Source organism: Dermacentor albipictus, chromosome 2 (genome assembly GCF_038994185.2).
Source record: "Dermacentor albipictus isolate Rhodes 1998 colony chromosome 2, USDA_Dalb.pri_finalv2, whole genome shotgun sequence".
Taxonomy (NCBI): Eukaryota; Metazoa; Arthropoda; class Arachnida; order Ixodida; family Ixodidae; genus Dermacentor; species Dermacentor albipictus.
The window spans coordinates 38,322,991-38,339,204 of NC_091822.1; the positions used below are offsets into that span (position 1 = coordinate 38,322,991).

The window sequence follows — 16,214 nt, forward strand, 5'->3', positions numbered from 1 at the left end:
GGAATGTCTGTCAACTACGGAAACGTGAGGAACTTCTGTGGTACAACAGAAATTTCTCTAGTTGCGACATGAATTCCTGTTGTCTTTTTCAACTGCATGTGGTACCTTGTGGATTCTATCGCAGACGCAATTAAATCACAAAGCTAATGAAGAAACACTGAATAAAACCGTGCATAAGCAGCCGCGTCTATTCGCTGGAATGCACGGTGGCACTTGGCTGCGAACATATTGTACACCGCCGCACATTTCTGGCACCCACCACATAGGACACATTCACGCGGCAGAGACATGCGGTTTTTTCCAGGAATATTCGTGGGCTGCACGATAAATACAGAAGGCATGGACGACAGGAGCGCAATACGCACATATTCACCACACCAACACGAAAGCAATGCGGATGACACGGGTGTAACCCGCGCCACACGAGCGCTTAATCCTCGTAGATTTGATGCTTTCTGACTGAATAAGTTACAACGCGCACGGAAACATCGCACACTGGACGTGTACCTCCGAGATCATGTCAACAATTTCTAATGCTACAGTAGAGGGTGACGAAGGCAACAAGTCGTTTAAAACGAAGTGACGGCGCAGGTAGCACGGGTCAATGCACGGGCAGTAGCGTAAGGCGTCGTGGGTGGGCATGGATGGGCTTCAAAACAGCTGAAAGTAGGCGGCAAACTTTCCGGAAGGGAGCAAAGACTTGGCTCGCCAGCCTCGACCAAGCACGGCGGACCGCACAAGCCAGTGGAGTTCTGGGCTAGGGGCTCCACCCCCTCGCTTTCCACACCGTTTTTTTTCTTTTTTACTAAACCTTTTTATACATATTTCTTCAAATTACAACCCAGAGAAGGCTTCCTAGGATGGCATACGCGAATCTCGAAGGCCATCTTTTTACTGCCCGCATGCGGCGGAAGCTCCTGGAAATCGAAAATACGTGATAGAATTTCTTTCTGCGCTAAAGTATAGCGGATAATATAAACTGTGCGATGGTTGTTTATGTATTGCAACATTTATATGCAGTTGGGTGCAACAAGGTACAAAGCGAGTGTGTGCTGGTTATTATTTTAGTCATCGCGGAGGCCAACCAAACTCCCAAGTTCACAGGTAGCGCCACCCACCACCCCATTTCAAAGTGGTTGCTCATAGTATTCATCCACCAGTCTCGTTCCCTTGTTTACATGTGCTGTCGGTCGTACGAGTTGCTACGATGTGCTTGTTTGATCGTGTTTTTGCGTTTGGTGTAATGAATTGTGACTTAGTTCGCGTGCACAAAAGTGCCAGAAGATAGCTTGTGTCTCGCTGCAAACTCGCGGTATGCGTGGTGCGCCAGGCAAACGTGGACCAACGATTTTCATGCCATGGAGTGCATTGCCTTTGTCCGTGGTGGTTGTGGAGAGTTCGGTGGACGCCGCAAAGAAATGCTGCGCATTATTAGCGTTCCGCAGGTCGTCCACTACGCAACTGCACGTATGCGGGAATAACTTTGCAGCTCCGGCAACTTGGAGGGCGCTTTTCGACCGCATCGTACCATTTAAAAGGTGAGTACACGCATGCTGTGCTTGCTTCTCGTGTGTGCCTAGAGTGCCTTGCGGGCGCAAGAAATCTAACTCCCACGACGACATTGACTGGGCCGATGCTTGCTGAGCGTTGGTTGAAATAATTTGCTTGCGCAAGTTTATTGGCTTAATGCTAAATTTAAAGTCTTGGTGAGCGCTTCCTTCCGGTGAGAGGGATTAGGTTCGGCAACAGTCCTCATTTGCGCGAGCTGCCACTTTTCTGCTGAAGTTGGATAATAAAGACTCATCTGCCTCTTTACCTTTTCTTACTGCAATGACGTTTCCTCTCTTACTTATGCTTCGAGGTTGTAAATAATGTCTGTTTACGCGGTTGTTGGTTTGTGAGCAGTTATTTGGAAAAAGTATAAACACCATGCAAGTGATATTTCGCGCGACAGCGACGCGATGTAGATGGCTGTCGCGCTCGCTCGTTCCCTACAAGTCGTACCCCATGCGAGCGGTCTTGCGCGCGACAGAGACGCGATGTAGATGGCTGTCGCGCTCGCTCGTTCCCTACAAGTCGTACCCCATGCGAGCGGTCTTGCGCGCGACAGAGACGCGATGTAGATGGCTGTCGCGCTCGCTCGTTCCCTACAAGTCGTACCCCATGCGAACGGTCTTGCGCGCGACAGCGACGCGATGTAGATGGCTGTCGCGCTCGCTCGTTCCCTACAAGTCGTACCCCATGCGAGCGGTCTTGCGCGCGACAGAGACGCGATGTAGATGGCTGTCGCGCTCGCTCGCTCGTTCCCTACAAGTCGTACCCCATGCGAGCGGTCTTGCGCGCGACAGAGACGCGATGTAGATGGCTGTCGCGCTCGCTCGTTCCCTACAAGTCGTACCCCATGCGAGCGGTCTTGCGCGCGACAGAGACGCGATGTAGATGGCTGTCGCGCTCGCTCGTTCCCTACAAGTCGTACCCCATGCGAGCGGTCTTGCGCGCGACAGCGACGCGATGTAGATGGCTGTCGCGCTCGCTCGTTCCCTACAAGTCGTACCCCATGCGAGCGGTCTTGCGCGCGACAGAGACGCGATGTAGATGGCTGTCGCGCTCGCTCGTTCCCTACAAGTCGTACCCCATGCGAGCGGTCTTGCGCGCGACAGCGACGCGATGTAGATGGCTGTAGCGCTCGCTCGTTCCCTACAAGTCGTACCCCATGCGAGCGGTCTTGCGCGCGACAGAGACGCGATGTAGATGGCTGTCGCGCTCGCTCGTTCCCTACAAGTCGTACCCCATGCGAGCGGTCTTGCGCGCGACAGAGACGCGATGTAGATGGCTGTCGCGCTAGCTCGTTCCGTACAAGTCGTACCCTATGCGAGCGACGACATTGAGAGCCATCTCCCCGGTGTTGCCGGTATGAGGGCAGCAAATACGCGCCAAAAGTGTGCTTTATAAATTTAGTTTGCTGTGTTTTACTCTAAGGAGCAGCGTAAAACATTTCCTTAAAGTCTTGCAGTAGGTTCTTAACCTTGCACGTATCAAAATAGTCGTTTGCTTGTTCCGTGCAACAAGCGGTAGTACTCGACTGATGTACATCCAGTTCCGGCTTCGCGCTATTGTCTGTTCGCTCATAGCACTTCTGGGCGACGAGCGACGAATTGTAGATTTCCAGAACCAGGCGACAGACAAAGAACGAGCGATATGTTCGCGCGACGGCCCGTTTTCTTGCTAAAAGCCGTCGCGCGTCGCCGTCGCGCACAAAATCTGCCTCATAGGGTTCGGGCAAAAAAATTTAAGCAATTACGGCTTGCTACTACTACAGCTTACGTTTTGAGACAAGGTGTTTTGACATAACTAGAGATGACAAGGCAAAGTTGCTTAACTGATAGAAAAAAATGAATTGTTACGTAAACAAACATTTGTTTGTAATGTACTGTAGCTGTAGGTCTTAAAAATGTTATTGTCATGAAGAGGTCCCTATTATCACAATATTCATCAGTAACTTTGTCCTTGTGCTCTGTTCCCACCCTGCAGTGGTGCAAACATTGTTTTTGTGACTTTTTTCTGTGCTCCTTGCATGTGTTCACAATGACTTCTTCAAAGTGCCACTGCTATAAGTTAACACAGAACCTATCTTGCAGTGGCAAGGCCGTGACCAACAACAGTGTCCACGTCGGGGAGGAGCTATGGCTGCAGCAGCACTGTGTGTAATCGGATGGTCTGGTCAGGTAGGCCTGAAGTGTATGCGTTTGCAAAAGTAGGCTCTCGGTATCATTCGTCAATAAGTTGATGGACATATTACTCAGCAGTGCTTACTAAATAGGCTAAATATCTGCTCAACTTTATTCAACTTGCTGCTTATTTGTGTTTGTAGACATTATGTACACATTACCTTGTTCACTTTAAAACTAGACGTAACATGTCTTGAGGTATATTTTTTCTTGCATCAATCACTTCGCTGCGTGTTACATGGTATTTTGCTTAGTACACATTATATCTACCTCTTGTTATTTTGTTTTATTGATTTGAAACTTTCCTGTGTTATACCTTTTATATCCACTTTTTTTTTCGTTTAGGCTACACGCTTGTGCAGTTTCTGCACACGTAAGGATTAAAAGTGTAATGGGCCAAATATGTCACAGGTCTAAGCATGCAGCATGCTTGCCATTGTTTAACATTGGTATTACAATTATTGTGAGGGTTACTTGCACGAACAAGACTAATTGAAAAAAGTTGGACAAGACAGTGCACTAGACTTCAACTTACAAGCTTTATTCAGAAAACACGCAATGAGGCCCCACCTTATGCTCAAAAATATCTGCAGATAGATGCATAAATAAATGTGCCACATGGGAGGAAACCAAATGCACAACAAAGCCAATACTGCCCACCACAACAAGCCATTACAAAGCATTCAGCAGGTTCTTCTCAAGGTATAACAAACACTCCTTTATCAGTGAGTTCCAGTGAAGGAGTGCTTACACATTCATCAACAGCCTTTGAAATGCCAAACACCAAATATTTCCTTATCTAACTGCCTGCCAAACCGTCTGAGCACTTGCTTGTTTTGAAAACACAGGTAGCATTTACGAGCACATCTTCGGCAGTGGTCAGCCAAACGGGCAGTGCCTGCTAGAGCGTTTACAGCGTTCCGGTGCTCCCTAAGCCTCTCATTCAAGAACCTGCCCTTTTGTCCAATACAGCACTTTCTACAGGGAAGTGAAATCTTGTATACCACCTCCACATTGCAGTTAAAAAATTGGGTGACATGCTCCTTAGTGCATGTACCCTGATTCCCGGCGTTGCTTACCAACCTGCACATTCTTGCGAGTTCTAGTGGCGCTGAAGAAAACACCTACACTGCACTGGTTTTCCACGTTGTTTAGGTGGTGGGACACCCCATGTACAGATGGCACAGCCACAGGCCGCCCACTGGGACGTGCGTTATTGCACTGAGCAGCTGCCAGATCTGTTTTTACCTCTTTAATGAGGCTCCCACTAATTGACACCAAGGTGTTATCGAGATACCCGGCCCTACATAAATGGCTCGCTTGTTGCTGAGCGCTGCAGGAAGCCTGGTGCACAAGATTTAACCAGAACAGCTCTCGGGCAGCTAGGAGCTATGCATCCTTTAACATGGAGTATGCCAAACGGTAGTCGAGCAAGGGCTTCTTTTTCCTAAGAGAGTATATATAATAAAGGAAAGTATGATTTAAAATTATACGAATATCGAATGATTGCAGGCGATCATCTTCTGGCAACTCATGTGTGAACTTGAGTCCTACTGAACACTGTTCGAAAACACCCACAATGTTTTTAAGAGCAAAGCCAGCACAACAAGAAAGTTATTGGCACTACCACACTGCCCACTGGACGTGCAGTAACGCATGTCCCAGTGGTAGCCGCGCAGCGCTGCCATACGTACACAGGGTGTCCCACCGCCTAGAAGAAAGGTGGCGAACAAGTTTGGTGTAGGCATTTTTTCAGCACCGCTAACGCTCACAAGGATATGCAAGTTGGCAAACATTGCCGGGCGTCAAGGTACATGCACTAAGGAGCATGTCACCTGCTTTGTTAACTGAAATGTAGTGGTGGTATACTACATTTATACTACAAACAGGTGCCTGAATGAGTGGCTTGGGGAGTGCCGGAACGCTGTAAATGCTCTCACAAGCGCTGGCTACTTGGCTGATCACTGTTAAAGTACCCATAAATGCTCCCCATGTTTTCATAACACACCAGTGCTCAGTCAGTTTGCCAGGCAGTTATATAGGGAAATGTTTGGGGTGTTTTGCATTTCGAAAGCTGCTGATGAATGCATAAGCACTCCATCACTGGTATACCAGCTGATTAATAAGTGTTGTGTCTTCAGAAAAATCTGGTGAATGCTTTGTAATGGCTTCTTGTGGATGCTTATCAGCTTCTATGTGCATTTCGTTATCCCCTATGTGGCACATTCGTTTATGCATCTGTCTCCACATTAACTGAGCATGCGGTGGCCTGTTTGCATGTTTCTTCTGAATAAAGCTTGTCAGTTGAAGTCTACCGCTTTGGCTAGTCCGACCTTTATTCCATACACCTTGTTTGTGCTAGTAACTATGTCACAGGAGCTGTGTCAACGCCAACTAGCCCAACCTTCTCCATTAATTTCACAATTATTTCTCAACTTCCCAGAACAATGGACACAAGCTTGAATTTTTTTAAATGGTATATGAAGGCCAGTATTCACTGTGCTGTATGTACTACAGCAGTGAGGAGTTTTCTAGTAAGCTTGCTTTTTTTCTCTACATTTTTTTTATATTTTTCTTAAGCTATACCCATTCATGCAAGTAGGCATTGTGGCAGAGTCTGTGTCCAGTTGCATCGTTTTCGACTTTGTCTATACTGCATAGACCACATAGTTGGTACATAGTTCAGTCTATTGATGCACTATCGTTAAATAAGCATGCAGTTTTGCACATGCAAGATTGCCTGCTCGCTATTGCTAAAGCATTTGCTGGTTATTGCTATGTTGCTCATCAAGTGAACTTGATTTCAACAGCACCACACAGAGCATCTGCTTGGCAGTGGTGTAATTTTATTAGTGATTATCAGCCAACAAGTTCTAAGTCTACAGCTGTCCAGAAATAATTCTATTACTTTGGGTCTCTCCACATATTTGGTTAGCACAGTGGGTAGTTTTCTATTTATTCTGCTTGGTGCTGTTCAGGTGAGAATATTTTCAACTAGCAAGTACAAAGTGTAATGCTGTCAAAAGTCTTTGATTACTGGGCAAATGAATTGAAAGCATTGTACGTAATCCAAAAAGTATTTTTCACAAAATACTAGTGTCATGAACAAGCATCATATGCACTGCAACTCATGGTTTTATGTTGGTGTATGCAGGTATTTCAAGCTAAGGGTGCTCGTGCATGTATTTTCCACATATTAGCTAATGCTTTAGCTATATGAAACTGCCTATGTTCTGGCTGCTGAAGTCAAACTTGTGGTTGATGAACCTGCTTGTTTTTGCTGTGCACTTACATTTCTGTTGTTTCTTAAGGGTTGTAGCCATGTGACAACTGATGTATTGCAGCAATGTCAAAGGTAGCTTCCACCCATTATTGCTACAGTATGCCAACAGACACCTGTCGCCGTATTTGTGCATTTTCTGAGAACCAGCCGTATCCTCTAGGTAAAATTTGTAGTGTCGTTTTGAGTTTGCCAGTGAGTTCATATAACTCTTGAGGACAAAATTTACACAGTGAAGGAAGGGAGACCATACAACATGACCAGTGATGACTGAATATTTTGATAGAAGGAATAAAAATAACACTGAATGTGTGCTTATATTGTGCACAAGTTCCTTCAGAAGGAAAATGTGAGTTGTAATGCAAAGGCGAAAAATCACAATAAACAGTATTTTCGCTGCCGCTGTACTAGCGCTGTACTGTTACAACAAACATTTAAAACCTGGTTGCAGTAAAAGGGGCGTGCACACCGAGTTCTGAAGTTTGAAGTTGTGACGGGACTTGGCGCATTCGTCGCTGCAGTTTAGTCATGACGAAAATATAACTGCTGAGATGAGTGAGTGGTGCGAGTGGTTTTCAGAGCCCACAAGGGAATTCACTTGTTTTCAACCATGCAAGGGTAATCATACTTTCAAGGCATGTCTCCAGTGTTCTTTACAACAAGGCCATGTAGTGTGTGATGGTGGTGGATTTTGGAGAATGGCGCGCGTAGGTCTCTAGGTAACATATGCTGCACTGTTCTCCGTGTGACACTGCAATCTTGGAGGCCTTGACGTCACTCATTCTTGCACTGTTCTCTGCATGGCGGTGCGCCTATTTGAATCAATTGTTTCGCTTTCTCTGTTAATTTCATTATTGCAAGGTTAGACTGTACGAAATATGAGTGTTTGCTGCCCTTAAAATGGAAAAATTTTATTAGTTTAATCCTTTACACAAAAACGAATTTCTTGGTGAGGTTGGGTTTAATCCCAGTGTTTTTAAAACTTGTTCGAGGGGCAGAAATTGGAAATTATAGAGTTGCATCAGAAATTGACGGACCCAATTAACCTATATCATATTGTTTTATACAAGTGCGTTTTAGTGTTAAGAATACTGCTCAGGAAAAAAACACTTCATATCTATTGCAGGTAGAGATTCGTGTGGGATTTGTGATGCCACTCAACAAGTGGCATTACATATTCAAGTCTGCTTCTGATGAAAAGTGCCCATTAGAGGTGGCATGGCACCTGTGGACACCAGTGCAAGCAGGTGAAAGCAGCCTGACTGGACAGGCCTGCTGAACAATGTGCCGCGCATCTGGCAAGCTTCCGGCAACACCGGAGAAAGTGGCTGCTTTGAAGAGTAAGTCAACAGTCACCTCATTTAAGAAACATAACTGCATATCTACAAGTTATCTGAATGAGTTAGCATTACATGATGTATACAGAGCGACAAGAAATGCCAAAGCAAGAATGAGGCAAGTGCCTATATATAATATCTTTTTCTTCTGCTGTATATGCACTGTGTCTCGACACACAATTTAAATGTCTCTGTGGGTATGAAAAGCAGCACAAGATAATTTCGGGATATGGGTTTCCGGCGAAAACCGCCCACAAAGTTTCCCCCATAATCAGTTTGAATTAAAAACAACCAAGACAGTCGGGTGGCTACACGAGCGGTTAATTCTGACAGGACCTTGATAGCTTGCATTCACCTGCTGCTCATTGTCTTAACAGAAGTGAACATATAAGCACCTCATTGTCTTTGAAATTTCTAATGTAGACTTGGCATGCGTTATTGCAGCTTCTCACGCTTCAGCTTTCATTTCACTTTTTTGAAATAATGCTTCTCAAGAAAATTGGGTTCCGACACAGCTTGGCAAATTATATGGTCTAAAAGAAGCTTTTTGAACCACTGCCTTCCTAAGTGTTGACTGTGGTCACCTGATGTGCTGTTTTACAATCTGCAGCGTTCACAGCCATGCAATTTCAAAACACTATTCTCATTATTGGGATGTAAAAGTTATAAACAGGGATAAAGTGCCTCAGAAAGGGTAGCCAACGTTTCTTTAGGAAGACCTATCTTCTCAAAGGCTGCCTCGTCATCCTCGGCATGTTAGTTTTAAAGTGTTAGTGGAGTGACGTCACATGCAGTTGTCGGGAGTGGCTGGTTGTAAAGGGAGAGACTTGAAGCAGAATGAGCGCAGTCGCCTGATGTCTGTAAGCATGATTCTTAAGACGTAGGAACAATAGTGGAAGTGGGAAGGCGGGGAGAAAAGGAGAAAAAAAGAGACACCAAGAGGGAAAGAAAGAACAAGAAAAGAAAAAGAAGGGCAAAGGAAGGTGTTGGGGAAGCAAGAGGTTAGGGAGCATTCAGGGGTGTCTTTGGCAGCATGTTCTTGTGGCTTTAAAGGAGCCGGTGAGGCGGTCAGTGCTCGAGTAGCAAAAACAACCCGAAAAGACATTAGTTGAAAGAATGACTTGAGTAGCATAGCAGCAATGTGTCGGATAATTTAGAAGGAGTTAAGACGGCAGCAAGGAGTCCGGAATGCAGTGCACAGGGTAGCTGGAAGGCAGCAGCATGGTCTTTCTAGGGACGTTAGTCCCAGTAGCTCAGCGTACGTGTCGTCACAGCGGTACACAGAAGTGGCGATACCCTGTGTGGCTGAGGCACCGAAGAAGGTATCCTGGCGCCTGGGACTTTGGAGTGTGTTGGTGAGGGTGTTTCGAAAAAATATAATAAAGAACAGACAAATATGGGGGTGAACTGAAACTGGAATAACAAATAAGAGGGTGGCATGAGCAAAAGCGGGCGGAAGCAGATGTACATGGGAAAACATATTTATGCAAACATATTTATGGGGATTCTACAGACTTCCTATTGTGCTGCACTGACAGGCCCCACACATACCTACGATACATAGACGACATATTCATAATATGGTGACATGGTCAAGACAGCCTAGATAAATATGTAGGATTTCTAAATTCTTTTCACCCAACAATAAAATTCACATCAAAATCTTCAATGGAGCGCATAAACTTTCTGGACACAACAATATACATTGACACTGGGACACTAATGACAATGCTGTATGGAAACCTTTTGACAAACAACAGTACCTAGAATATACAAGCCACCATCAAGCCACATTGCAAAGAAGGCATCTTTAAAGGCCAAGCACATGGCTACGTCACATGTGTGTTGAAAACCAAGACTACATAGATAGACTTGATCACCTTAAAGAAACCCTATCAAACGGGAACCACCCAAAGAGTGCCCTTCAGAAAGCCTGCACCGATGCAACCAAACTTGACTGGGCCGAGGTGCTCAAGCCCCACCCTAGGGTCACAAGAACAGCACCTCTTCTTACTACTAAATTCTCAAACACACTCTCAAACATGAACAACATCCTCAATAAATACTACCCAATTCTCACCAGCAACCAGAAACAAGACATTTCCCGCCCTGCCCAGAGTAGTCTTGAGATGCAACACTGTAATATTAAGGATATTCTTGTACGTGCCAAACTAAAAACAACAACGAAGTTAGGAACCAGTCCCTGTGGCCACCCGGGTGCTCTACATGCAAACATATTTAATCTACTACTACAGTAATAAGTACAGCATCAAATTACTCAAACAAGGTAATTTCGAGTTCCATCTGCACATCAAGCAATGTAGTCTACTGTCTAGAATGTGCCACTTGTAGCAAATAATACATAGGTGAGACAGGACAAAAAATTCATAAAAGACTGAACGGTCATCGCGCAGATACAAAACAATTTACCTAAAGCAGTAGCCAGCCACTTCAATGAACATGTCATATGTGACAAAGCAAGGCTCTATAGACTACAAATTTCCGCTCACCTCGCTAGAGGAAATATATGAAATCATACCTCATACACAAGTTTAAATGCCTACATCCAATGGAAATTAATTTAACACATAGCAACTTAGAACCTTTAAAAACTTTAAAGCTGTAACTTAAATCGGAAAGCCTCATTTCATCAACCAAGGCACAAAACACATTGTTCCACCAGCTAAACTTAATTCTTAACCTCACCTATTCCACCTTTTCTAATTTTTACCTGCTTACTACTCAATTTAATATATTCTTTCATGTTTTAATGTTTATATCAACTGTATGACCCCTTTTCCCATTTACTCCTGCCTCCGCCCGCTTTTGCTCATGTAACCCTCCTATTTGTTATTCCACTTTCAGTTCCCCCCTTTTGTCTGTTTTCTATCATATTTTTTTAACACCCTCACCACCACAATCCAAAATCCCAGATGCCAGGATACCTTTTTCTGCGCATCAGTCACACAGGGTATCACCAGCTCTATATACCACTGTGACGACACCTGCGTTGAGCTACTGAGGCTGACATCCCTAAAACACCATGCTTCTGCCTGCCAGCTACCACATGCATTGCATCCCAGACTCCTTGTCGCCATCTTAATTTCTTCAACATTACCCGACGCGTTGCTGCTATGCTACTCAAGTCATTCTTTCAACTGATGTCTTTTGGGGTCTTTTTTGTTACTCGCACACTGACCGCCTGACCAGTTCTAAAACGGCAGAAACATGCCGCCAATGACACTCCGGAATGCTCCCTAACCCCTCACTTCCTTAACACGCTCCCATGCCCTTCTTTTTCTTGTCTTTCTTTTTTTGCCTCTTGGCATCTTTTTTTTTTCTCCTTTTCTTTCGTTTCTTTTCTCGCCGCCTTCCTATTCTCACGGTCTTGTGCCCTCGTCTTAGGAACCATGCTTACAGACGTCAGACGACAGCGCTCATTCTCTTTAAAGTCTCTCCCTTTACAACCAGCTGCCACTGACAACAACTGCACGTGACGTCACCCTACTAGTCCTTTAAAACTAACATGCCAAGGCTGACCAGGCCACTTTTGACGAAGATAGCTCCTATCGAAACGGTGGCCAGCCTTTCTGAGGCACCTCATCCGTGTTTATAACCTTCATACCACAGTGTACTATTCCATCTGTCAGCCGCATTCTTGATTTTAGATGTTCTGATTATTGAAGTTTGTAAGACATGGCCTATTAGCACTTTCGGCATACTTTCAGTGATCTTATTTTATTTAAGCATAAGAATGAGGAAAGAACTGCTACACAAAGAAAGCGCCTCGTACATTATTCGCATGTACGCTCTGATCTGCATAGCTGATCTTGTTCTACGCAAATTATCCTAAAATTTTCATGCCTCTCGTCGGTGCCAAGAAAAGCAAGGTGCTGGGCATCATGCGGAATTGCAGCGCTTTCCGCCAGCCTGGATTAGAAAGGACTCTATAGTGTGGCTGTAACTGGCATTCTTCTGCCAAGATTCAATTGTTTTATGGATCAAAGTACCAGGTACTCTTGTAGTCGCATCAACACTCTGCCGAAGATTTCATTTCCTACAGAAATATGCTTTTTTTAAACAGACGAGCATGAAAGATTGCTCTGTATTACGTTGAGATGCTTCTTTAGGCTTTTTTTACATTGAAGATGTAGGTTAGCTTAGCAAAGTAGCAATATGGAGATTGAAAAGTAGAAAAAAAATGGCAGATCCCATGCCCTGTGAGAATCGATGTACACGAAGCACACATTGTTTGCATTGATTGACAATAAATAACGGTAATGTTAGTAGCAAGTTTGTAATTTTTTCAGCATTTAGTCCAATACGAAAGTGGCGAGTTGATGTTAAGCTTTACCTTGCATGCACCACTTCTGTTTGTCTGCATAGTCCACAGAACACACAGAGAGATGTGTTTGCTTGAGGCGTTGTTGCGAGTCATTGTTCATAATCTCTGAGAGGGCATTGAGCGTTGTCATTGCCTCACATGGCGCACCGCATCATGGCAGAAATATTAAACTTTATTTGAATTATGCAGCTGTGCATACTTCAATTAGGTATTGTAATTGTATGTATACATAAGTTCGCGGTCTGCACTACATTTCACTGCATAGCGAAGACGCTCCTGTTGTGTGTGACACTTCTTTCAAGTCTGGGTGTCCTCGACGTCGAGTGCACGCCTTGCTGGCGCGTGTTAATGGGCTGCTTCTACATACATGGCCAACACACTGTTGAGATTCCAGCTCAAAGCGCTCTCTTCAGACTAAGGACAATTCTAATGTTTACACTATCACAGCCCAGCATCTGCATTTTTCTCGCATAGAAATTAAAACCAGCACAGCACGTGCAATACACCCTTACGGTGAAATGCTGTGGCAGCAGCGCCGGTCAGGATGTGCGGAGGTGAGCGCCATCTGGTAATGTTGCAAGAAATCCAACGGCATGCATGACAAGACCATAGCGGCTGCAGCGCCCGTAATGTTGGGAGAAGAGGCAAAAAGAGCTTCACTTTAAAACATTAGTTGCCATCATTCGCAGCTAAATAAAGTTTGCAAGCCAGCCATTATACAGCTTTTACATGAAATCTTTTATGCCTATATGGCAAATGCTAAAGTTACGACTTCCTCACCAACTGCATGAGCAACAAGTAAAGCTAACAAATTATAGAATGGACAAACCAGACAACTTGCACCTTGCAGCTCTCCTGCATGCGTTAGAGACAGTGTAGCCAAATTGTGGCTCTCCGAATTTGACAGGAATTTGGGTGGTCGAAGAGCAGACAAATTATGCAAAATCAGAAGCCAAATATCCACCCCATAAGGCTTTGAGTACAGCTCCCATGTGTCTAAATTTTGCAGTTAAGCCAACCTCCAGATGAGAAGAGGTGTGGCTTTGGCAAAAAACATACAAAAATTCCACGTAAATCTGCAAATAGCACTCACTGCAAATAAACCTGTGCTGGCTTGCGCCCTGGGTAGCATGTTTGTGTGTGACATTTGCTGCATTTTGTTATCTGAAACTTTTTTTGAAGTGATTAGAGCAGATTTTCTTCATTCACTTATTGCTAGAAATTATTGGAAAAACAATTTACTTATATATTTATTGCACTCTCCTTTTAGACTGCCTGGAGAAATACATAAGTGACCATCCAATGATGCCACCTGCACCACATCCGGAGAACCACCTTGCTTCCCGGCGAAAGCACCTTTGGAGCTTTCTTTTACACAAGCAGGATGCCAGGCCAAGCGAGTGGAAAAGTAAATACAGTACACGTCCAGTGATGCATTTTCAATAAAGTGTGATGATATGCTACGTAGTATGGTGCTTTACAGATTGATTCGTTATGGCATGAAAATAGCCGCATCTTGGCAACATGTATATACAGACTGTACACTTCACAAGACTCAACATAACATAAAGATAGCCCATCATGAGCTTCCGAGTAGCAATGGCTGCTCCTTCAATTCATCACACAACTTGCCTTTGACGTGCTGCGCCCACGATGATATCTAATTAAGTGCCCACCGTGCCACCCATCACCCACCGTGCCACCCATCACCCACCGTGCCGCCCAGCACCCGCTGTGCCCAGCAACCGCCGTGCCCAGTAACCACCATGCCCAGCACCCACCATGCCACCCGTCACCCACCATGTCACCCAGCACCCACCGTGCCACCCGTCACCCGGCATGCCACCCATCACCATAATCCACCATGATGATGGATGATGGATTCCACTATGCCCAGCATCGGGCAAATTTTCAATAGGGTTACTACCTCATTCTGCCAACTCTTCTTTGCTGAGGGTCAATTTTAGCTTCATTGTTAAGCTTCCGTTGCATGCCGCCGCGATTTTCGACCAGCCGCCACAAGCTAAGTAAGGGAAAGCCGACCAATCGCAAACGCCGGCACCACCCTCTTCATCCGGTTATCGGTTTTCAGTGCACTGGCTCTGCCCTAGTGAATCCCTCTCCACTTGAGCGTTCTCCTCGCCTCTTGTCAGCCAATTAGATACAACAAGCCGCTCAGTGTAGGCAATGTTATTCGTTTTTCAAGCAAACAAGAGGTACCTCCTATGAACGAGGAGAGCGTTTGATTGGTCTGTTCAGACAACCCTATGAGTGACCACCCGGTGCTTGCGTCGGTGGTTACGCAAATTTGACGTCAGGAAATTGGAATAGAAACATATTGGAATAGTTTTACGTTATAGGGCCCTTGGTGTTAGGCGACTCCTTTATAGTTGGTCAGAATAAAAGTATTATTGTATTATTGGTCAAATAAAGGATAGAAACTCGGAACGATGCGTTAACTAGGATGTATGAGAAGAGTTCAGCCACCGATGCCTCCATCTAAAGGAAAGGACACGCATGGAAGGGTACGAGCCAACAGCCGTGCGTTGTACACGTACTGTGACTCTCGGGGAAATGAAAAATCGAGCAAGGAGGATAAATATCACGCGATCAAGTGAACAAGAGGCCTTGCTATGTTACTGCCATTCGCTACCATTTCTTGAATGAAGTATAGGATATAGTCAAGGACTAAAGGCATTATAAGCTACAAGAAGATTCCCGCGCGATTTTGCACTAAACATACTGTACTGTAATTGCTCTCCCACTGGACATAAGGAAGCCGCCCTGCTAGATAACTATCTTTTTCAACCTACTTAGGGATGATTTCCGGCGCGGCTTTCCTTCCCTTTTTCGCGCTGGTGCATTCCAATAAGCGCGGAGGGCGGCTTTCTGGCGTGTAGGGCATTGAATAAACCGTGATGGTTCTTGTCTGTCGTGACAGGAAGCACAATAGGAACGCAAAACGTGTTTTCGAGGGTGACAAATGATGACCTGAAATCGCCGTGCGCTATTCGCAGGACACTATTCATAATGACATAGCCCAGCAGCGCGCCACATATGCCCGGGCCCAGGACGCCAAGTCTCCGGAAAATGGCGGATCCGACCACGTCCAGGTGGGCTCGGTAAAAAGTGACGAATCTGGTGTTTAATAATTTAGCGCCCTGTACATGCTCTAATTAGCTCTCGTTCAGCTTTAGTCGAGCACATTGTAATTAGGTGAGCTCATGCAGTGAGTATCCACAGAATAGAGCTCCTACATCTTGGAACACGCTAGCTGGTTTGCCAAGAGAGTACAGTCCGAACTAGATACGCGAAGGACACAAACCAGGATCAACTCCGCTCTTACCATTGTGTGAATATCGCGTGTTTCCTAGCACATGGTGCCAAAATGGTAACCTGATCAAGTAACTCGGTAAATAGCGCGAGAGGGATTTCTACAGCTCAGGCTGAATAAAATTGTGCCCTTTTCAATTCGTAAAATGCGTTAGTAACAGCTGCGATAACAAATCATTACGGAGAAAACC

The 16,214-nt window shown here is 45.1% G+C and overlaps 1 protein-coding gene and 1 long non-coding RNA gene across 4 annotated transcripts in view; both read left to right on the forward strand.

Annotated features, from left to right (window-relative positions):
- The window catches only part of LOC135918254 (endothelin-converting enzyme 2-like), a 99,428-nt gene that overhangs the window by 19,179 nt on the left and 64,035 nt on the right, over positions 1-16,214 (forward strand). For all 3 annotated transcript variants that reach the window (XM_070532830.1, XM_065451921.2, XM_070532831.1), the window contains exon 5: positions 15,708-15,803. In XM_070532830.1, the coding sequence (XP_070388931.1) occupies positions 15,708-15,803 (96 nt within the window). The remainder of the gene's footprint in view (positions 1-15,707; positions 15,804-16,214) is intronic.
- LOC139055385 (uncharacterized) lies at positions 1,178-14,108 on the forward strand. Its single transcript, XR_011511712.1, has 4 exons — positions 1,178-1,538; positions 3,639-3,725; positions 8,135-8,348; positions 13,961-14,108. It is a non-coding gene; the product is annotated as an uncharacterized lncRNA (long non-coding RNA).